Below are 23,070 nucleotides of genomic sequence, written 5' to 3' on the forward strand. Positions count from 1 at the left end.
ATTATGAAATATCATTCCACTGTAAATCATCTGTTTTCTATGTGAATATATAGTAAAGTGTAATTTATTCCTGTGATCAAAGCTGAATTTTCAGCATCATTACTCCAGTCTTCAGTGTCACATGATCCTTCAGAAATCAGTCTAATATGATGATTTGATCAAGAAACATTTATGATTATTATCAGTGTTGAAAACAGTTATTTACATTTTTTTTTTCAGGATTCTTTGATGAATAGAAAGTTCAAAAGAACAACATTTATCTGAAATAGCAGCTTTTGTACTATATATTAAAATAGAAAACAGTTATTTTAAATCGTCATAATATTTAGCAATATCACTGTTTTGTTGTATTTTTAATTAAATAAATGCAGCCTTGATGACTTCTTTTAAAAACATTAAAAATCGTACAGATCCAAAACTTTTGACTGGTAGTGTGTGCATCCATGATATAACAATATACCTCTATTCCCAACACACACTCTCTCTCACACACACACACACACACACACACACACACACACACACACACACACACTCACACACACACACACACACACACACATAGCTGATGTCCGTTGGAACTGGGAGACTTAATTGCGGTGGGAATAACAATGAACAATAGCTCTGGTTGCCCACGTCAGGACATTCCTGAACATTCCTTTGTCTGATCCTCAGTCTGTCTCGCATGTTTACCAGAGACTGAAGCTGGAGACAGACAGAACTGCTGTGATGAAGATGATGATGATGATGAAGAAGCCAGTGTGTCCTCATGCTGTTGCACAGGTGGAAAGCGGATCGTGTGTAAATGCGAGACGTTCCCGGTCCAGTTTCTCCCAGAGATCTGCTCATAGACACAGAAAACCCTGGCATACACCATACAGCCAAACATCATCCAGACACCAGATATCATTATTGATGTTTTTCACTAGTGTGATCAGGACACTGTAGTTCAGTTATGTAAGTGAGGAGAGCAAAATAAAGTAAACTGTGACATATTATACCCAGAAACTCTTCATATACAGTGACTACCAGTAAAAAAATTGGGACCAAAAATGATTCGGACACTTTGAGCTGATCATGTTTTGCTGAAGTGTGTTTTCTTTAATTGCTAATGCTCTTTTTACACACAGACTGAACACAATGAAGCATTGCTTGGTGATTGGTTGAGCTAAACTGGTATTATCTAATTGTGTAGTTAAATTTAACAGCTGACAGATATTCAACATAATTCATGTGTGAGACAGTCTAACAGAAGGACGGACAAAACCAGTCAAATATCAACTGAGTTCATAACTCTGAGTTCTGCTCATATTTTATTACCATTTTCTAAACTATAGCGAATAAACTGTGATAATGTGAGAAATGTTGAAGGTGTCTGAATAAAGTTTGGTTTGTCTGTGTGTGTGTGTGTGTGTGTGTGTGTGTGTGTGTGTGTGTGTGTGTGTTATGGAGGTTTACAGAAGCTCAGGAACGCCTGGAATCTCCCGCTCATCAGAAGTTCTTGTTAGACCAGTTTTTGAGTGTCTGAAAAGCTCAGGTCATAAATATCCGAGACACTCATTTCCTGAGACTGAGATCCGATGTAAGAGATCAGCTGGAAGAGACCTTCAGGGTTATTAAGGGTTAAATTATGTACTTTTCCCGTTGCCTTTTATATAATTCAACAGCTGTTATCAATGGCAGCCGAATATCTTTCTGCACGTCCCTCTATCAGAGCGTCTGCTAAATGACTTAAATGTAAATCTTTTCTATGAACGTTGGAAACATGGAAAAATGATTCACATCCAAGGTAAAAAAGGCCTGGGGAAATCTTGACATTTCTATTGGGAATGTGAATGTCTGAATCCTCCACTGAACCTCATTTCAACTATTAAATTCATTAAAAAGTAACAAACGAACAAATAAATAAAATGTTAGTGGTGCAGTCCTTGTTTTGTTTGAGGTATTTACAGTGTAAGATATAATGCACATATTAGTGTTATAGTATATTTATATTTTATACACTTAGATTTACAGGAACATGCAGGAAAACTTAAGTAGGCCTTCTCTGCAGTGACTAACAATAGTGTGTGTGTGTGTGTGTGAGAGAATATGTGGGAGTGTGTGTGAGAGAGAGAGAGTATGTGGGTGCGTGTGTGTGTGTGTGTGTGAGAGAGAGAGTGTGTGTCTGTTGTGTGTGTGTGATTGTGTAAATGTCTGTGCTAAAGGACAAAAAGCATAAATTCCTCTTTATACACACTACTATAGCGAAGGTCCAGCTTATGAAATTTTAATTAGGTCGTGCTGACGTTTTGATAAACGTCATGGAGAGTCTAGTCACCAAACGTTATTAATATTAATTACGCCAACCCTCTTCTACAGAGTTAATTCGCTATCTCAGCAGCACCCGCCCACCAGCTCCAGGCTCTTAGCCAATCAGTGAAGCCGAGCGCCACAGTGTGTAATTAATATTCACGAGGTATGACTGTAACGCTCGTACAGTAGAGAGTGAATGAAGGGGGAGGGGCGATCGGGGACGCGCTCGGGGACGCGCATCGGGAACTTCAGCCACAGCTGAACAAGCGCAGAAAGTGAACGATATTAAACCTGGACAGTAACAAACCCTGTGTGAGATACAGTATGGTGAGTACAGGCGATTCTTCTGTTCAGTAATCAGATGACTTACAGAGTGATATACTTTATTATCATGTTTGTACAGATGAGATGAGTTATGAACTGTGCGAGCGGCTCGTATTGACATTGAAGCAGGTTTTTCCTCCTCAGGTTGTTTTGAAAGCGTGAATGTTTCTTCGGTTTACGACACAGAAAGGTTATTTGGCGAGGAAATAACTTTAACAATGCCCTTCATGTGTATTACCAGTCACTCACTGTTATTATTCGTATCATTGTTCATCAGTTCAGTGATTATTATCTTAGAGGTCTTTACATGTCAGTTCTGTCGGTTTACAGTAAACAGCACAAACTTCCTTCATTAGTTCAGCATTTAACTAGTCACTGCTGACATCAGCTGACAGATGAAGTTTCGATTAACCTCTGATGTTCTTTTGGTCAATCGATCAAATACTAAAATAGAACAGGGGATTTTAACCCCCCCCCCCCCGCACACACACACACACACACACACACACACACAATTGATTGGATGGTTGTGGTTTGCTGCTGGTGGATCTCATGTGAGTGACAGGTTGCCCCGCCCTCGTGCCAGTCAGAGAAGAGTTATTTTGATTGAAGATTACAAGGCTCATAAATTTAAAATGATGTGCATCTATACATTATTTATAATTAATAATGCAGTATTTCATTAAAAAAAAATAGGAATGGTCAGTTTTGGTTCCATGGAATGGTCAGGGTCTGGCTGGTATATCTACACTATGTAATCCTGAAGAGCGTCTTTGTCCATTCAAATGCATTCAGAAAGTATCAGTGAGTTGTAATGCATGAAATCCAGGAAAATCCCATTAACTTTTTTCCATAGGGGAAATGACTTAGTCCCAAAAAGTTTAGTCCCAAAAATGGGATAGTTTATTTAGGGATAGTTTATTCCCAAAAATGAAAAATATCCCATTATTGACTCTCAAGCCTTCTGAAGCCAAGAAAAATATCCATATTTATAACTTTATAAACTTTAATCACTGGCTTCCAGTAACGGCCGTAGAGGAGTCTAGTTCATTGAAAGAGTGACCTCTGACCCGACGATGACCTGTGACCCGACGCATGACGAGTGACCTCTGACCCGAAGCATGACGAGTGACCTCTGACCCGACGCATGACCTCTAACCCGACGCATGACGAGTGACCTCTGACCCGATGCATGACGAGTGACCTCTGACCCGACGCATGACGCATGACGAGTGACCTCTGACCCGACGCATGACGAGTGACCTCTAACCCGACGCATGACGAGTGACCTCTGACCCGACGATGACCTGTGACCCGACGCATGACGAGTGACCTCTGACCCTACATATGACAAGTGACCTCTGACCCGACGCATGACCTCTAACCCGACGCATGACGAGTGACCTCTGACCCGACACATGACCTCTGACCCGACGCATGACGAGTGACCTCTGATCCGACGCATGACCTCTAATCCGACGCATTATGGGTGACCTCTGACCCGATGCATGAGTGACCTCTGACCCGACGCATGACGACTGACCCGATGCATGAGTGACCTCTGACCCGACGCATGACCTCTAATCCGACGCATTATGGGTGACCTCTGACCCGACGCATGACCTCTAACCCGACGCATGACAACTGACCCGATGCATGAGTGACCTCTGACCCGACACATGATGAGTGACCTCTGATCTGACGCATGACCTCTAATCCGACGCATGATGGGTGACCTCTGACCCGACGCATGATGACTGACCCGACGCATGATGACTGACCCGACGCATGATGAGTGACCTCTGACCCGACACATGACCTCTGACCCGACGCATGATGAGTGACCTCTGACCCTACCAATCTTGCATTATTTCTACTTATTTTTAAATGAAGTAATTAATGATTCTTCTGCTGGATATTGTGCAGCGCACACTGCCTAATATTAACACATAAATATAGTAAATGCACCAGCAGGTTTTCTTTGCTCAACTCTGGTGTATGAAATTGTGCTTTATAAATATATTGCCATTCCACGATAAACAATGTTGTCACGTGACTTCAGTGCATGTGAGCGGCATCCAATCACCAGCGGCGATGTTGCACAAACACACGAGGCTGGAGTCAAACACTGACCGCATGAATCTGGATCCCCCAGTGACCCCGTGACCCCGTCATCTGCGTTTCACTGGGGCCAATCGTTCTCTAATCAAGTGTTTGATTAGTCAGAGTCCTCCGATTGCAGACGCTCCACATCCTCTGACTCCAGTCGTGAGCAGACGTTAGTGGATCACCGTCTCTGTGTTCATCACTGGCTGTTTACTGTATTCATCTGAGATATCAGCTCTCTCTCCTAATCCGGGCGATCTGGGTGTGACCGTCTGTCCCTCGTTAAGACCCTGTTAAACGAAGACAGCAGAACTGCATTATAGACCCGAACCCACTCAGTTTCATGACGGCTGTTTGAATGAAACCATCGTGTAAAGCACTGACAATTAATGAAGACTTGACTGACGATGAATCTGCATGTTCGTTTAGGGACGGGTTTGCAGGGTGAAAATAGAAAATACGCTTGACTTTGTTATTTGTTCATGCAAACGATCAGTCAGTGAATACTGTTGTCGATCCCACACACTGAGCCGTCAGTAATACAAACATTAATATGCCAACATGTTCATGTATTCTGGCTCTACCTGTCGCTCGTGTGTGTGTGTGTAAACGCTTAAAGTCTTCGCTTGACAGATCAACATCCCTGAGGAAACCTGAGAACATGTCCTCTACTTCAGTTACTCATCATGAGCCTCATTGATGGAGATGCTCGTTTAGGCTTCGGGATTTAGTTAAAGTGCTCCATTGTGCCATTTTAACGGTTCTTCACTTTGTTTAGAGTCTCCTAGGACAGGTTCACATGCATCTAAAGTCCAACACACTTTAATGTCCTCATAATCTCCACTGCAGCTTCAGCTCTTTCCTCATCAAGGATTCAGTCTCTCTAAGCCCCGCCTCTCTGAGAGCTGCTCTGCTCTGATTGGTCAGAAAGCAAACGCTCATTATCATATCTGAATCTCAGCTCTTGATCACAGTGATGCGAACAGTGACGATGGCGTGGGTTTTACCGTATCAATCTCAGAAAACAGCGTCTTCTCCACATGAACAACACGAACCAAACTCTTCCAGTCTCAGATGCACTACAGTGTTTGAGGGCGGAGCTAAGAGATGCTGCTCAGCCAATCAGGACCACAGGCTTTATTTTCATTATTGATCTTCATGTTCCAGTGTTTGTAGGCGTTTACAGTTGCTGACAGTGAAACTCTATGAGTTATTATAAGATATTCTGTGGCTGAAACTCATGATGGTCAAACCCACATCCGCTGTTCCTCCAGGCTGTAAACACACACACACACACACAGTTTGATGACCTCATTTCCTGTGCAGCCACTTGTTGATGTTCTTGTTACTGGTCCCCTGGGAGCATCTCAAGGTTTCTCAGTAAAAAATGTGAGTGTGTGTGTGTGAGAGAAAATGAGCATTAAAACGAGTGTTCCAGCTCCAGTGGCGTTTCATTACACCCCCACATCTCAATCAATCTAATTACAGTAAAACATACACAGATGATGTTAATGGTCCTAAAATAGGCTCTTCACTTTCAGTCCTGTTCTTGAAAGGCTTTGTGAGATTCTCCTCTTTCATCGAGTTTGTTCTGTAATCTATTAATATAATTAGATTATATTTGAGCTGAACATAAATCAGGCGTGGCTCCCCGTAACCCATCGTTCTCTGTGAACGCTATTAATACACTCGCTATTCATAGAGCCGGCGTTAGAGCGGAGGAAGCCTTTCGTGAGAGTTAAAGGTCTCAGTTATGATTGAGATGCTGGAGATTAGTTAATTTTCAAAAGCATCAGCAGAAGTCCAACCGTTTATATAAAGTCCTGGCCGTGATTTATACAGTCATGAAGAGGTAAACGAGCCTAACATGATGTTTCTGAGTATGTTCTTTTCTTTTCAAATCTGTATGTTATTATACAAGTCGAATATTAAAGGAGAGATTCAGCAAATCTTTTCATACAGTGAAAGCAGACAATGACCAGAGACTCAGTTTATAAATGATGAAAAAGCTCAATGAAAGTGTTTTGCTTGTGCACTATATTTTAAATCTTCTGAAGTCATGCAATGCTTTTTTGTGACTTTATATTATTTAAATTATATTAATATTTTTGTGCACAGGCTTGTGCATTATTGTTATGATACTGCGATGGGACTTTTTTTTAATGGTGCTTTAAGGATTTTTTTGTCCTTTTTAGATAATTTGAGCTGTTGTTGAATGAACAACAAAGAGATGCACGACTTTTTTCAGTTTAAACAAAACATGATGTGGAGTAAATTACTTTTTTTATGGGGTGAATTAAAGTCGGCTTGATGTGGTGATCTCTATTGTGTCATATATCGAGTGAAACGCTTCTGGAACAAGGACAAATGTGGGCGGGGCTTGATTGTGTCCGTGGGGAATTGATTGGATGGTTGTGGTTTGCTATTGGCTGATCTCATGTGAGTGACAGGTTATAGCCCCGCCCACATCATCAGAGAAGAGAAGAGATGCTGCAAGAGGAACTTATTCTGGTTCAAGATTATTAACACAATAATGATGATGTGCACCCATAAATCATTTAGAGTAAACACTGCAATATTCCATAAAAACAAAAAACAAACTAGAATTGTCATTTTTGATTTCATGGGGATTTAACGGGCAGAAGGAAGAGTCTCGGTTCATGTCAGGATTCTCAGATGATTCTCTTCTGGTCTCTCGTGGGTTAAACGCCAGTGATTTCTGTGTTTTTTTGGTCATCTAAAGTAGGTCTGTTGTTGCCAGTGTTCCCAGTGAAAGCTTGGCACGGCCGGCTCCGGGAGCTGTCCGGATCTCTGTGTGCCGGCACAGAAACACAAGCTCAAACTGGGCCGTGAGGAACACCGCAGGGCGGCACACGCTTTAGACTCGCCGGTTCAGGATTCGGTCAACATTCACGCCTATAAAACAAAAATTACATTAATACATTAAGTTAATGCATTTGGCAGATGCTTTTAATTGCATTTAATTATACATTGTTTTTAGTTAATTCAATTCATTTCACATTTATTTGTTCAGCGCTTTTCACAATACACATCATTTCAAAGCAGATTTACTGAAAATGCATTACATTACAATTTACAGTGATCTGTTATCAGAGTCTGCGTATTAGTTATGTATTTCAGGAATGCACATATACACAATCACAGTTAGCTAAAAATGTATTAATTTAAACAATGTATTAATTTAAGGCCGAAACAATGAGCTCATTGAAGTAAAGAATACATGCTTGTTAACAAATGATTCAAAAAATAGTTCTATATATCTAAATATCCTCTATATATACATGAAAAGTTCATGCAATTTTCCCCAAACACATGCATTCTTTTCACTAGTGACGCACCAAAATCCGATCATCTCTTCCTCTTCACTACTAGTTACCGCACCAAATAAACACGAATGAACTCTAAAAGATACAGAACAACTTCCTGAAAACAGTCAGTGTTTCAACCGCGGAAATATGTCAATAAAACAACTTTTAATGTGAATATTTCTCGTAATGTCTCGTTTAACCTCAGGAAAGCATTTCAATGACCATAAACTCAATAGTTAGTAAAATGAACTGAGGAGCGTTTATATGCACTATATTCATTATATTTGTTCTTGCCGTCTTCAACACAGGAAAGACGTGTGTGGGTAAACGTTGACTAAAGGTGTGTGTGTGTGTGTGTGTGTTTCGGGGCTGATCATGCATATATTTTCTCGTCTCGTGTCGCTCTGTTCTCTGGTCGCCTGTGGAACCAGTTTAACCGTGTCCAGTGTGACCCATTTACAGGACCTGAGAGAGACACACAGCACGCTGTAGCCTACTTACTCAAGGCTATATATACACCAGCACTTCACACTCATTCAAAACTTTCCTCTGGAAGTGCGATGATGAATTTAATGTGTGTTTGTATTTATGGCTTCATTTGTCACTGTCGTTCTGTGTTGCTCATACCGGTTTGAACGCAAACGAGTCATTAATCAACTAGTTGGTCTTCATTGGCTGGTTTTGGGATCACCTGATGTGTGTTTACATACAATGTATTCTTATGTTCATGTTGTAGACGTCTAGACTGCGTGTGAATCATAAAGATAGTTCTCCTGAGGTTTGATCGCACAGATCTGTGGCCTAGAATACTTTACAAAGATGCCAAATTAGCTCGTCTATAAACTGAATCAGATGAACCGTTTACACCTGCTATCAACATCCACTCAGCATTAAATCCACATCTGGAGGAGTTCAGAAACACATGTTTGTAGTATGAATGCTAATGAAACCTTGTTGCACTTGCATGTGTGTGGTTGCATCATTAGCCCGTGATGTTCGTGCAGCCAAAACACGTTTTTTGTGTAAATGAACAGCCAAATCAACAATATTACTGAACATTAAGTGTCTTTTAAAACAGGCTAGAGAGACATTTTCACACTGAAACATCTTTAAAAGATTTTTTACTTACAATTTCTACCCGATAAAATGTTTTAGGTCATGACGTATCTATTCATTAATAAAAATGCCTGTGGTATTTTAGGATTTGATTCATTTCCATGACGTTTCCAGGTCTAGAAACCACGAGAATCCTGCTTCTTCAAAAAATGTATTAAAATAAGAAATATCTTAACATCTTGAAAGCTTATTTTAAAGCTTGGTTTTGTCTTGTTTTACGTCATTTAGTGGACCCGGACCCTGGATGAGAACTTCTGCGGTGTGTGTGTGTGTGTGGCCTAAAAGAGTCACGTTGTTGTGTTTAATCGTTCTGTACGGACTAGCGTTTCAGTATTGCTTAATCGTGGAATATTCCCACAACCAGTGTTGTGTGTAACTCATTACAAGTAACTTGAGTTATGTAATCAGATTACTTTTTTCAAGTAACTAGTAAAGAAACGCATTACTTTTAAATTTACAGCAAAATATCTGTTACTTTCTTTTCACATTTATTGACTGACAGCTGTCCTGTCTTCATGTTGAGAGACGCAGAGACGTGTGTGTGTGTGTGAGTGTGTGTGAACATGATGGTTATTGTCGTTCTTGACTAAATGTGAGCATGCATTTACTCATCTCTCTTGCACAAAAGATTCAGTATTCCTCAAAATGAATAAAATCAGTGAAATGCAAAATCAGAATAATATATGCAAACCTCCAATAATTAAATATGTTACATAAAACAAATATTTTTATGCATTTAATCTCACTTTATTGACCAATGTACTTGCTGCTGATCTTCGATAATTCAGTTAAACCATAAGCAAAAATGACTGTAGATTTTGTGTTAAAGTGTTAAACTTGCATTTCCTTCAGCCTTATTATTTAAATTTTGGTCTGAAAGGGTTTTACATTTGCCCAAAAATAGAACTTTTTTACTATAAAAAAAAAGTAAGCCCAACCCAGGTGAGAAAAAGTAACGCAAAAGTAACGCAACACATTACTTTTCTTAAAAAGTAACTAAGTAACACAATTAGTTACTTTTTAAGGGAGTACCGCAATATTGAAATGCATTACTTAGGTAATTTACTTACTTTCTGCAACACTGCACACACACACACACACACACACACACACACCATGAGTACATGATGTAACAAAGAAAAGAATCAAGACACTGAAGGACGGAGAGACGGAGAGAGAGAGTGCGAGAGCTTGAAGGGGTTTGAGAACGAGACGAGCTACATTACACACGTGCAGCGGAGAAATGAGTTTCCCTCGGACACACACACACACACACACACACACACACTGAGACAGAGAGAGACTGAAGCACTTCAGCTAGAGAAAGTGAAGCGCACTGACGGACACACATCAGTATCAGTGTCACAGAACCGGACGACATGCAGGATTTAACATCAGGTATGTGATTAAAGAAGAACCGTGTGTGTGTGTGTGTGTGTGTGCTGAAACGGTGTCTGTTTGACAGGCACTAGTTCAATCTTAGTTCAATCATTCTCTCGCTGAATAGACTCATTGTTTATAGACTAAATAAAGCATCAACTTCTCTTGAGATGTTTCTCCTAATAATCCTCAGGAGAAATGAATCAGATTCTGGTGTTTCTCCGTTCCACTGCGCTACTTTTCCGGTGTTTTTCAGTGTAAACGCGCTCGATGGACGTGTTTGACCATCGCAGCTTCTCATGTGTGACGCAGCGGTTATAAAAATGTGGCGCTCAAGTTAAAATACGTTCAACTTTCGTCTCAAAACCTTGTTTTTTCTCTCCTAACTGACCTGCAAAAACAGTTGTGTGTGAAGCGGAGAGTTTAGAGATATACAGTGAATGTGGAGCAGCTCAAATCTATGATCAAAAATCAATGATGAAAAAGGTTCATATTGAGGTTCATCTCTTGAGTCTGAGCAGTTGTCGAGATCTCTTCTGAAACGAGAGATTAGAGTGTTTTTCTCTGGAGAAACAGGTCAACAACATGTGGGAACGTTCACAGCTCGCTGTACGTCTGCATTGTGATGAACTTTGTGAAAAAAGGAAATGCAAGTACACGTGACTTCAAGCAAAAACCTCATTGTTCTCCATTAAATCTCATTGTTGTCTTGGAGAAAATGTCAGATTTGTCAGAGGAAAGTAGGAGGAAGCAAACGCTGAGAGGCTTTTTCACTGAAGTCACACTGAACACGACACCATGATGTTTACTTGTAACCCGTGTGTCGTACGCTGAAGAAGATCAGTGTGTTTCTGTGAGACGGAGACGTGTATTTAAGGAAGAGATGTGTATCTGTGATCATGACGACTCAAACACTGACCCAGTTCATGTTCCTCGTGAAACATGAACCACTTCAGCTGAGGGATTTTTGGTTCATTATATTTACATTTATTCAAAGTCACTTACAAATGAGGAACAGATGCAATTATTCATAGTGCACAATGTTAGTGTGTGTGTTTATGGTTGTGGTTAGTTGAGCCGTTTCTGATAATCATATGGAGGTTTAGATCTGACTCCACCACAGAGGAACAGAGACGGTGAAGGGTCTGGAAAATGACTTCGAGCCTCGTTTTGAAAGAACAAACCGCTGTAAGAATTAATAGTTTTTAATGCTTGAAGTTCACGTGGAACATGTTGTTGAGGCACATTTTTAAATGTAAGAGGAGACGCAGTAATTCTAGACTTAGATTTCCTCATTTAATGAGTCATGTTTCTATTTTTATGACGAATGATTCACAATAATTTACATTATAATAAAACATTTTTGTCTTCATGATCTTTTCTTAAAGTCCCCCTGTAGTCAATCATTGTATCCCTTAAAACTCATCTTTGATCACAAAAATTATTTATTGAAAGATATTTTCCTTTGTCTTAAAATATCTTGAATGTAACTCGACACCCTCGGTTCTATGAATATGCAAATGAGCCCCGCCTCCGCTCACTCACTCAGCTCAGAGATCCACTGGTTGACGATCACACGTTGATCTGATTGGTTACAAGGTAGTTTGTGTGACGTCAGAAACACCAGCGATTTCAAAGCGTGTTTTTGAGACTGTCTTTGGTTCACTGCAGTTTTAAGGAGGAAATACTCAGTCGACTTATGAATTTACACATGGTTTGTCTATAAGCATATTAAAAACACCACATAGACACATAAACAACATTAAAAGCTGGATTTTCACCTTTAAAATATAACATAATCAGTTTGAATGGCCCGACCTGGTCAGACTCGATGACCTGAGTTTGGGATGGATAACCGGTCTAGCTTTAAAACTTGTTTAACCAGTTTGAACAGTCATTCATTGAGCCGTTCTGAAACACAGAAGTAAAACACACCGTTTCTCCTTGACATTTTAGTTTAAGCAAACGCAAACGCAGATGTTATGAACGGTTAGGAGAGATTTAATCAGCTTTAGTGCTCGTATTGTTTGAAACTGTCGAGGCAATCAAACTAGGATTCATTAATCTAATCTAGATTAATCCCATATGATGAGCGCAGTGCTAATGATTAGCATGAACCCTCGCAGGACTGTACTGGTTTTAAAGATGGTCTAGAGCAACACAAGCTCCAATAACGCGTGTCTCATCTACAGTCAAACCAAACTTTATTCAGACGCCTTCAACATTTCTCACATTATCTCAGTTTATTCACTATAGTTTAGAAAATGGTAATAAAATATGAGCAGAACTCAGAGTTATGAACTCAGTTGATATTTGACTGGTTTTGTCCGTCCTTCTGTTAGACTGTCTCACACATGAATTATGTTGAATATCTGTCAGCTGTTAAATTTAACTACACAATTAGATAATACCAGTTTAGCTCAACCAATCAGCAAGCAATGCTTCATTTTGTTCAGTCTGTGTGTAAAAAGAGCATTAGCAATTAAAGAAAACACACTTCAGCAAAACATGATCAGCTCAAAGTGTCGGAGTAATTTTTGGTTTGATAAATGTCACTGGTAGTCACTGTATATGAAGATTTTTTTGTGTATAATATGTCACAGTTTACTTTATTTTGCTCTCCTCACTTGCTTAAATGAACTCTAGTGTCCTGATCACACTAGTGAGAATGATATCTGGTGTCTGAGTGATGTTTGGTTTGACTGTGCGCAGGTTTTCTGAGCTCCCGGGTCGTCAGCCATGGCGCTGATCCAGTCTCTTCCCGTGTCCATTGACCACTCAGGACCAGGCCTGATGGGAGCGATGGGAGCCGTCAGCAGCATGAAGCCCAATCACATCACTTATCCCGACCGAGACAACATAGAGGTCAGCACCAACTTCCGCAAGGGAACGCCGGGATCGGGACGGCTGTTATCCGACGCTTCACAGGTTGGAAGTCGAACCCCATCCAGCAAGAGGAGAGGAATCGTCGGCAGAGCGAAAGGCTTCGGCACTCGATCATATTCCCATGAGGACTTGATACGGGACTGGAATGATAATCATTTGGATGTGGGAATGGCTGGTGTGGATGGGCCTCCGAAACTGGTTCCTGTGTCTGGACAGTTAGAAAGGGTGAGTAATTAAGCCTAATTGAAAGAATTTTTGTAGTAATTTTCTTATTGCATGTTTCTGTTCTTATTTTGAATGATTCATACAGTTTTTGGTTTTTTGAAAAACAAATTTTTTTTGAACTTGTAATTTTTATTAAAATATCAGAAATTTCACATGAAAAAAAGAAAAAAAAGAAACAGGATTAGGGATTAATAAAAAGATCCTGTTCCCCTCTATACTCTCCTATCGCTACCATAGTAAAGCACAAAAAAAAAACGTTTATTTAAAAAAAAAATATTTCATCATATCAACCAATATTAGAAATTGTATTACATTTTATTTATTAATATTTTATTTTATTTAATTCAATAGAATTTTTTTATATTTATTAAGTGAGCGCTTGATGAGTGCAAATATAGTTAGTTAAATAAATAAATAAATAAAAACGTTTATTTAAAAAAATTATATTACAATTAATTTATAAAAAAATTTTTTTTTATATATATATATTTATTAAGTGCGCGCTTGATGACTACAAAGGTAAAGTTAGTGTTTAGGTTTTTTTAATAAAAAGCATTTTTTTTGTGTGCATTATATCAGCCAATATTAGAAATTTGATTACATTTAATTTATCAATATTTTATTTATTTTATCCAATTGAATTTTTTAAATATTCATTAAGTGAGCGCTTGATGAGTGCCAAGGTAAAGTTGGAGTTTAAAAAAATTAAATAAAATAAAATATAAAGCGTTTATTTAAAGGTGCAGTGTGTAATTTTAAGTGCCATCTAGTGGTGAGGTTGTGAACTGCACTCAACAGAAGTTACGTGGCCGACAGGAAGTGATGTCGTCGTCTGAGACAGCAGAGAGTAGCTAGTTAAACAATGAGGTTTCTTTACAAAGATAAACTAAGAAATTAGGTTTACTTAATTATTCAGTAAAACGATATGTTACTGCGAATATTATTGTTACCTGTTCATCATTGTGTCAGTGTTTTATCCGCTAACTTTAGCTAGCTTCTTTACACGAAGAACAACATAGTGACGAAACGCGTTTGTCCGTTCAGGGCCACCGTAGAAACATGTCGATGTAAGCGGACCCGCGGTGTGTGTAGAGAGAAATGCCTCATTCTAAGCTAATAAACACATAACGGTTCATTATGTAAGATCTTTATACACCACTGAAAACATCGTTATATTTATGATATTGCATTTCTGTCAACAGATCCTCCTAAATATTACTCAGTGCATGTTTTTTACTTTTAAATCTGTACCATATTAGCCAGTATTAAATAATTATTACATATTTGATTTGAATTTATTTGATTTGGTTTATTTATATGTCTGAGCACAAGGTGGTGGCAACGGTAGTGTTTGTTTTTACACATATTCTAGAAAAATCTTTTTCTGATACTAGTATTACTCGTAGATGCTAGTATTCCGATACTTGGCAAAAACGGAGAATCATCCAGTAGACGTCACTAAAACCTGTATTTAATGCTCCCGTTTCTCATCATTTCTGACTCTGTTTTCTCCCAGAATGCTCAGCAGGCCATAATCAGACCCACTGCCTTCAAACCCGTCATTCCCAGGAGCCGGAACGGTATGCAGTTCTTGTCTCCGCGACCCGGCGCCGGTCTCTCGGGAAGCCAAGGAAACCTCAGCAGGTTTTCTCCGGAAGACGAGGTGATTTCGCCCGACAGAACGACAGAACGGCGCAGTTCGTACAGCGGCGCTCGCAACGGTTTGTTCAGCCAATCTTTCACCATGACGGAAACGGCTCGCGACTCTTTAGCGAATCTCCCGGCGTATAACCAGAGCGAGGCGAGCAAACCTCACGGACACTCGAACTCCGACAGCGGGCGCTCCTCGTCCAGCAAGAGCTCGGGGTCTGTGGGGGGCCGAGGACAGATGATGCTGTCGGATATGTGTTCGGGAAGACCTTCGCCTCCACCCATCGAGGTCTACGAGAACATCATGAGGGAGCTGGAGGAGAAGCTGAGAGAGAGAGATCAGGAGCTACAGCAACTCCGGGAAAACCTGGATGAGAACGAATCCGCCATCTGTCAGGTGACTGTTTTCATCTCTTTTAGGACCATTTACAGCTTTTAATGTTGTTTATATGTGACCCATTTTACATTGAGATGTATACATCATCGGAAAGCTGAATAAATAAGCTGTCCATTGATGTATGGTTTGTTATGATAGGACAATATTTGGTCGAGATACAACTATTGAAAATCTGGAATCTGAGGATGCAAAAAAATCAAAACATTGAGAAAATCTCCTTTAAAGTTCTACATTTATGTTGGCGATTGTGCTGCATTCACTCACAGAAATACATGTTTTCTATATTTACGGTAGGAAATTTACTAAATATCTTCATGGAACATGATCTTTACTTAATATCCTCATGAGTTTTGGCATAAAAGAAAAATTGATAATTTTGACCCGTGTGACTCGAGACTGGTGACGTGATCAAGGGTCACAAATCATGATGTGCGTAGCAAAACAAATCACTGAAAATCATTTTGGGCGGGAATTAATGTAAACACAGATATCGGATCCCAGTCCTGTCTAAAGTGAGTGTAAAGAGGCGGGACAGAAGATCGGATCTGTGCATTAAGACTTGAGGTGTAAATGCAGCCAAAGTTATGATTTTTGGTGTTTATGATCCAAACTCAAACTGAAGACTTTCTAACAGATTATATGCTTGTGTGTGTGTGTTGGTGCAAATGAACAAGCGCACAGTTATTTGTTGCGTAGTGACGTGTGTGTTCAAGTAAGCCAGATATGCACATCTGCGCAATACGCTGCATTTAATATATCATGATGACACACGAGAATTTGCGCGAGTATTTGATTTGACAGCATTTCCCGCCACAGTTGAATTTTACCCCTTCAAACTGAAGACTAGTATCTAACAGATTATATGCTTGTGTGTGTGTGTGTGTTGGTTTAGGTGTACGAGGAGAGGCAGAAGCGCACAGAGCTGGAGATGGAGGAGTTCAGACAGACATGCGCCGCTAAGATGCAGAAAGCGTCCCAGAAAGCTCAGCGTGAGCATCAGCTCCTGCAGCTCCAGGTGTTTCAGCTCCAGCAGGAGAAGAAGAAGCAGAACGAGGACATGACGCAGATCCTGCAGGAGCGGCAGAGACTCGAGGAGAGACTCAACTCCTACGAGCGGGAGCACACACAGCTCGGACCCAGACTCGAGGAGAGCAAGTGGGAGGTGAGGAGGAGTCCGATCACAGCGTTAGAAGAAGTCGTGGCTAGGGACTAACTGAGATTGTGAGACTATGCTTAGGAAAAAAGCAAGATTTTGCTTTGCATGCGTTTCTCAGCTGACTCTAAAACTGCAGTGAACCAAAGAGTCTCAAACACACGCTTTGAAATCGCTGGTGTTTCTGACGTCACAAACTACCTTGTAACCAATCAGATCAACGTGTGATCGTCAACCAGTGGATCTCTGAGCTGAGTGAGTGAGTGGAGGCGGGGCTCATTTGCATATTCATAGAACCGCGTATACTAAATGAGGCAAGGGTGTCGAGTTACATTCAAGATATTTTAAGGCATTTTTCAAGGAAAATATGCTTCAATATATAATTTTGGTGATCAAAGATGAGTTTTAAGGGATACAATGATTGACTACAGGGGGACTTTAAGAAAAGATCATGAAGACAAAAATGTTTTATTATAATGTAAATTATTGTGAATCATTCGTCATAAAAATAGAAACATGACTCATTAAATGAGTAAATCTAAGTCTAGAATTACTGCGTCTCCTCTTACATTTAAAAATGTGCCTCAACAACATGTTCCACGTGAACTTCAAGCATTAAAAACTATTAATTCTTACAGCGGTTTGTTCTTTCAAAACGAGGCTCGAAGTCATTTTCCAGACCCTTCACCGTCTCTGTTCCTCTGTGGTGGAGTCAGATCTAAACCTCCATATGATTATAAGAAACGGCTCAACTAACCCACAACCATAAACACACACACTAACATTGTGCACTATGAATAATTGCATCTGTTCCTCATTTGTAAGTGACTTTGAATAAATGTAAATATAATGAACCAAAAATCCCTCAGCTGAAGTGGTTCATGTTTCACGAGTATTCCTAGCACCGCGTTTACTAAACGAGGCGAGGGTGTCGAGTTACATTAAAAAAAATTAAGCCATGAAGACATTTTTTGCAAGGATAAATGTTTACATTTTTAATTTTGGTGATCAAAGATGAGTTTTAAGGGATACAATTATTGACTGCAGGGAATTAAAATTAAAATTTTCTGATAATTTACTCTCCTCCTCGTCATCCAAGTTGTCTTTCTTTCTTCAGTGGAAAAGAAATTAAGGTTTTTGAGGGAAAACATTCCAGGGTTTTTCTCCATATAGTGTCTTCAATGGGGTCCGACGGGTCGAAGGTCCAGATGTGAGTTTCAGTGCAGCTTCAAAGTCTCGACACGATCCAGCCGAGGAATAAGAGTCTCATCTAGACAAACCAGCGGACATTTTATAACAAAAATAAACATTTATATACTTTTTAACCACAAATGCTCGTCTTGCACTAGCTGTGATGCGACACACATTACATAATCACGTTGAAAGGTCACGCGGAAGAACCGACCGAGTGTTTACAAAGCAAACGTGTAAAGACTAAGTCAAATGCAATTTACAAAAAAATAAAAAGTAAAACAACAACACAATTTTTTTGTGGGGGAGAGTAAATTATCAGGAAATTTTAATTCTGAAGTGAATTAATGCTTTAAAGCCTCTTAAAATTACAGTTAAAGGTGCAGTCTGTAAGAATGACAACTAGTGGTGGAAATCGGTACTGCAGTCCAAGTCTAAATATGGGAGATCATCGTTTCTCCCGCCTCCTCAGACTCGACGCTCACGCGGGTCGCCAGTTTGAGACACGCAACAGGATCGAGCAAATTGGCAACATGAAGTATCAGACCAAAACAAAAACAAACATTCCAGCCTGGAAACGCACATTTCAAAGTAAAATAACTGGTGTTTTTCAGAGGAACGAGTGCGTGAACTCAGCATGTTTCCTCAATATATGCATATTATGGTATTTTTATGCTTTAGTAGAGTGATAAAGTTACATACAGCACCTTTAAGATGTAGCATCCACGTTTTAAGTAATTTGTCGCTGTATCCCTCAGGTGTGCCAGAAGTCCGGTGAGATTTCGTTGCTGAAGCAGCAGCTGAAAGACCTTCAGGCGGATCTGGCCCAGCGAATCGGTGAACTGGTGTCGGTGCGCGCGCAACTGAGAGACGTGTGTGGGGAGCTGAAGACGTGCCAGAGTCAGCTTCAGGAGGCACACACAACCTCACACACACGAACCCTGGAGCTCGAGGTCTGCGAGAACGAGCTGCAGCGCCGCAAGAGCGAGAACGAGCTCCTCCGGGAGAAAATGAGCCGTCTGGAGGAGTCGACGTCTCACGAGAACGAGGATCTGAAAGCCTCCAAGCATCAGATCGAGCGACTCAAGGCCGAGCTCGCGTTCGAGCGCCAGCATTCGTCCGATCGGGCCGCTGCGTTCGAGAGCGAGAGGAAGAGCTGGGAAGAGGAGAAAGATAAAGTGATTCGATACCAGAAGCAGTTGCAGCAGAACTACGTGCAGATGTACAAAAGAAACCGTGATCTGGAGCGATCGCTTCGTGAACTAAAGCTCGAGCTCGAGTCGAGAGAACAGGACGACGAGAGCAGTGGGAACGAAGTCACGTTCGACGACATCGCAGCGACCGAGATCTGAAACCATCTTTGTGTGAGGAAGGCGTAGCGGGAATCTGTCACGCTAAAGCTACGTATTCGTTACACTGCAAAAAATGCTTTTCCTACTTAGTATTTTTGTCTTGTTTTCAGTCCAAATATCTAAAATTTGTAAATCAAGATGCATTTACTAGAGGAGTAAAATGCCATTAGATATTATGTCTTGTTTTCTGGGGAAATAAATCAAAATGAAGTGATTTTTTGCTTAAAACAAGCTAAATGATCTGACAGTGGGGTCAGAAAAAAACATCTTTATGTTTCTTACCCTATTGGCAGATCATTTTTTGTTTTAAGCAAAAACTCACTTCATTTTAAATTTATTTCCTTTAAAATATCTTTTATTGAGATATTTGGACTGAAAACAAGACAAAAATACTAAGTAAGAAAAGCACTGTTGCAGTGTAGGGCTGGGATTATAAATCGATGCATTGTGAATCGAGAAATGATTCTGGATCGATTCTGAGATTTTCCGAATGCGTCGCGACTCTCTCTCGAATCAATTCTGAGCTTATTTTTTAACAGCGGAAGGTCTTCCGATGCCTTGAACCTTAAGTTTGAAAGTTCTTCATAAAGTTCAAAAAGGTTGAAGCGAATTACAAGCGTGTTTGCATTGGGCTGTTTACATTAATCTTGTGTCATAAAAGCATTCTGACATTCTCAGACTCAGCCAAACGCACGAGCGCTCTTCTTCGTTAGCATTTGAGCGTGCGATTAAAAACTAGCCTAGAGCGCCATCTGCAGTCAAAAACTAGCCTAGCGCCATCTGCAGTCAAAAACTAGCCTAGCGCCATCTGCTGTTAAAAACTAGCCTAGCGCCATCTGCTGTTAAAAACTAGCCTAGCGCCATCTGCTGTTAAAAACTAGCCTAGAGCGCCATCTGCTGTTAAAAACTAGCCTAGCGCCATCTGCTGTTAAAAACTAGCCTAGCGCCATCTGCTGTTAAAAACTAGCCTAGAGCGCCATCTGCTGTTAAAAACTAGCCTAGCGCCATCTGCTGTTAAAAACTAGCCTAGAGCGCCATCTGCTGTTAAAAACTAGCCTAGCGCCATCTGCAGTTAAAAACTAACCTAGAGCGCCATCTGCTGTTAAAAACTAGCCGCCATCTGCAGTTAAAAACTAGCCTAGAGCGCTACTGCAGTTAAAAACTAGCCTAGCGCCGTCTGCTGTTAAAAACTAGCCTAGCGCCGTCTGCAGTTAAAAACTAGCCTAGCGCCATCTGCAGTTAAAAACTAGCCTAGCGCCATCTGCTGTTAAAAACTAGCCTAACGCCATCTGCTATTAAAAACTAGCCTAGCGCCGTCTGCTGTTAAAAACTAGCCTAGCGCCGTCTGCTGTTAAAAACTAGCCTAGCGCCGTCTGCAGTTAAAAACTAGCCTAGCGCCATCTGCAGTTAAAAACTAGCCTAGCGCCGTCTGCTGTTAAAAATTAGCTTAGCGCCATCTGCAGTTAAAAACTAGCCTAGAGCGCTACTGCAGTTAAAAACTAGCCTAGCGCCGTCTGCTGTTAAAAACTAGCCTAGCGCCGTCTGCAGTTAAAAACTAGCCTAGCGCCATCTGCAGTTAAAAACTAGCCTAGCGCCGTCTGCAGTTAAAAACTAGCCTAGCGCCGTCTGCAGTTAAAAACTAGCCTAGCGCCATCTGCAGTTAAAAACTAGCCTAGCGCCATCTTCAGTTAAAAACTAGCCTAGCGCCATCTGCAGTTAAAAACTAGCCTAGCGCCATCTGCTGTTAAAAACTAGCCTAGCGCCATCTGCTGTTAAAAACTAGCCTAGAGCGCCATCTGCCGTTAAAAACTAGCCTAGAGCGCCATCTGCCGTTAAAAACTAGCCTAGCGCCATCTGCCGTTAAAAACTAGCCTAGAGCGCCATCTGCCGTTAAAAACTAAGCTCAGAATCGATTCGAGGGAGAATGGCGATGCATTCAGAAAATACTGGAATGGACCCACGAATCGCGATGAATCGCTTTATTGCCCCAGCCCTAGCAATCGTCTACCGCCGCACTCATCTCAGAAATGTGCTCTGCATAAAATGCAAAAAAACGTTCTTAAGTTTGTTACATTATTTATGTGGCCTAATAATTGGTGCAAATACATTTAATGGACTCTGTGTCAATTATTTTTGGGCACATGTGGAACACAGTGTGTTTGTAAACTCACAGAAGTGCACTTTTGTGTCATTAGCTGTTTCCATCCAAAGTTGTGCGTAAGTATTGTAGGGCCGTGAAACGATTAATATACTGGTTTACATAATATATGTGTGTGTACTGGGTATAATTATTTTGTATATATAAATATACACACATGCATGAACATATTTAAGAAATATTTGTATGTATACACTGTATATATATTTATATTATATATATAAATATAAAACATTTTTCTTAACTATATACTTGATGTGTGTGTATTTATATATACCAAATAATTATACCCAGTACACACACATATATTATGTAAACACAAACTTTTATCTAGGATGCAATTAATCGCGATTAATCATTTCACAGCCCTAATATATTGCATAAAACATTTGCAAATAAATGGTGGCGAAGATGGTGCAAAGTATCAGTAATAAAACATAAAATTTGCTTGCAACTGGGAAAGCCTCCATAATAAAAGTCCTTGTGTCTCGGAGCGTGCAGATGAAGCACAATAATAAACTACTGATGTTTGGGAACGCAGTCGTTTCTGAGAGGTCATTCAACCGGATCATTTTGATGACAGACTTCAGTTCTCGTCTGAGATGCTGCGATGCGATTGGTCCGCTGGTTAGTCCAGTTATCCAATCACATCCTCTGTTGAAGAAAAGGTCACGTGACTTTGTTGTTGCGCATCCAGGAGTTTATCCTCGTTGTTGAAGCGCATGTGTTCTTATCTTGACGTTAACATCCAGTGTTCATGCGAGATACCAAAATTCACAACTCGTGGCTTTTCCCCTTCATTAACATAAGAAAACAGAATTCTGCTCAGTGTCTTGATTCCTAAAGCACAATTACACTGCGATCACATCATGCCAGGATTACCGTTATTGAGTATCTAAATAGTAAAAGCTACTCATAATTATAAAGTTTGGAAGCTCTTGACTTTTGTGACATTTTAAAACCAAAATGGCTTTCGTTCTTCAAGTTGAATGTATTTATGAAGTATTTTGCTCTTATCAACAACACATGCATCCATACTGGTGTTAAAAACATTGATGAATAATTTCAGCCAATAGAATCTCATATGGTAATTCTGACATGAGGTGAATGTGGCGATATTCAATACTAAAGTGAGGAATATCATAATGATCTCTTTATCCATAAAAGCAACTGACTGTTATATTTGTACCAAAATAAAAGCATCACTGCACACTTTAGATTCACATACGGTCACATAACGTTGAATAACCTCATTGTGCACATGTATAGATGCGTAGCCACTGTGAATAGACCAAAGCATTGCTGGCGTGTGTCGAACCGCTCTGTTTCTTGTGGTGGTATTGTAATTTTTTTAATTAACAGTATTTTAATGAAGCCAATACATTGTATATTTTTCGTGCTGTATATTTAATGTTCCTATGAGCTGTTTGTAATTAAACACCTGCAATGAATCAACTTTACTGGTATTTTATTCGATATTTATGTTCATGAAAATACTTCAGGAAATC

At 40.1% G+C, this 23,070-nt stretch overlaps 2 protein-coding genes across 4 annotated transcripts in view; one reads left to right on the forward strand and one right to left on the reverse strand.

The window, feature by feature from the left end:
- The first annotated feature begins 2,489 nt into the window (after positions 1-2,489).
- On the forward strand, positions 2,490-23,017 carry lzts2b (leucine zipper, putative tumor suppressor 2b). Of its 2 annotated transcripts, none has more exons than XM_084135016.1 (5): positions 2,490-2,622; positions 13,263-13,661; positions 15,178-15,708; positions 16,601-16,870; positions 18,811-23,017. In XM_084135016.1, exons 2-5 carry the CDS (start codon positions 13,290-13,292, stop codon positions 19,402-19,404), a joined length of 1,767 nt encoding a protein of 588 aa, XP_083991142.1. In that variant the 5' UTR covers positions 2,490-2,622; positions 13,263-13,289; the 3' UTR covers positions 19,405-23,017. The 2 variants fall into 2 exon arrangements, with proteins under 2 accessions (XP_083991142.1, XP_083991143.1); XM_084135017.1 differs by lacking the exon at positions 2,490-2,622 and adding an exon at positions 9,293-10,568 and having other exon boundaries at positions 18,811-20,439.
- The window catches only part of pdzd7b (PDZ domain containing 7b), a 34,234-nt gene continuing 17,012 nt past the window's right edge, over positions 5,849-23,070 (reverse strand). Inside the window, exon 17 of one of the 2 annotated variants that reach the window (XM_084135014.1) lies at positions 5,849-7,641. The gene's annotated coding sequence lies outside the window, so the exon portion shown is untranslated. The remainder of the gene's footprint in view (positions 7,642-23,070) is intronic. The other variant, XM_084135012.1, reaches the window with a different exon arrangement.

The sequence above is a fragment of the Abramis brama genome (genome assembly GCF_963993115.1).
Source record: "Abramis brama genome assembly, chromosome: 14".
Lineage (NCBI taxonomy): Eukaryota > Metazoa > Chordata > Actinopteri > Cypriniformes > Leuciscidae > Abramis > Abramis brama.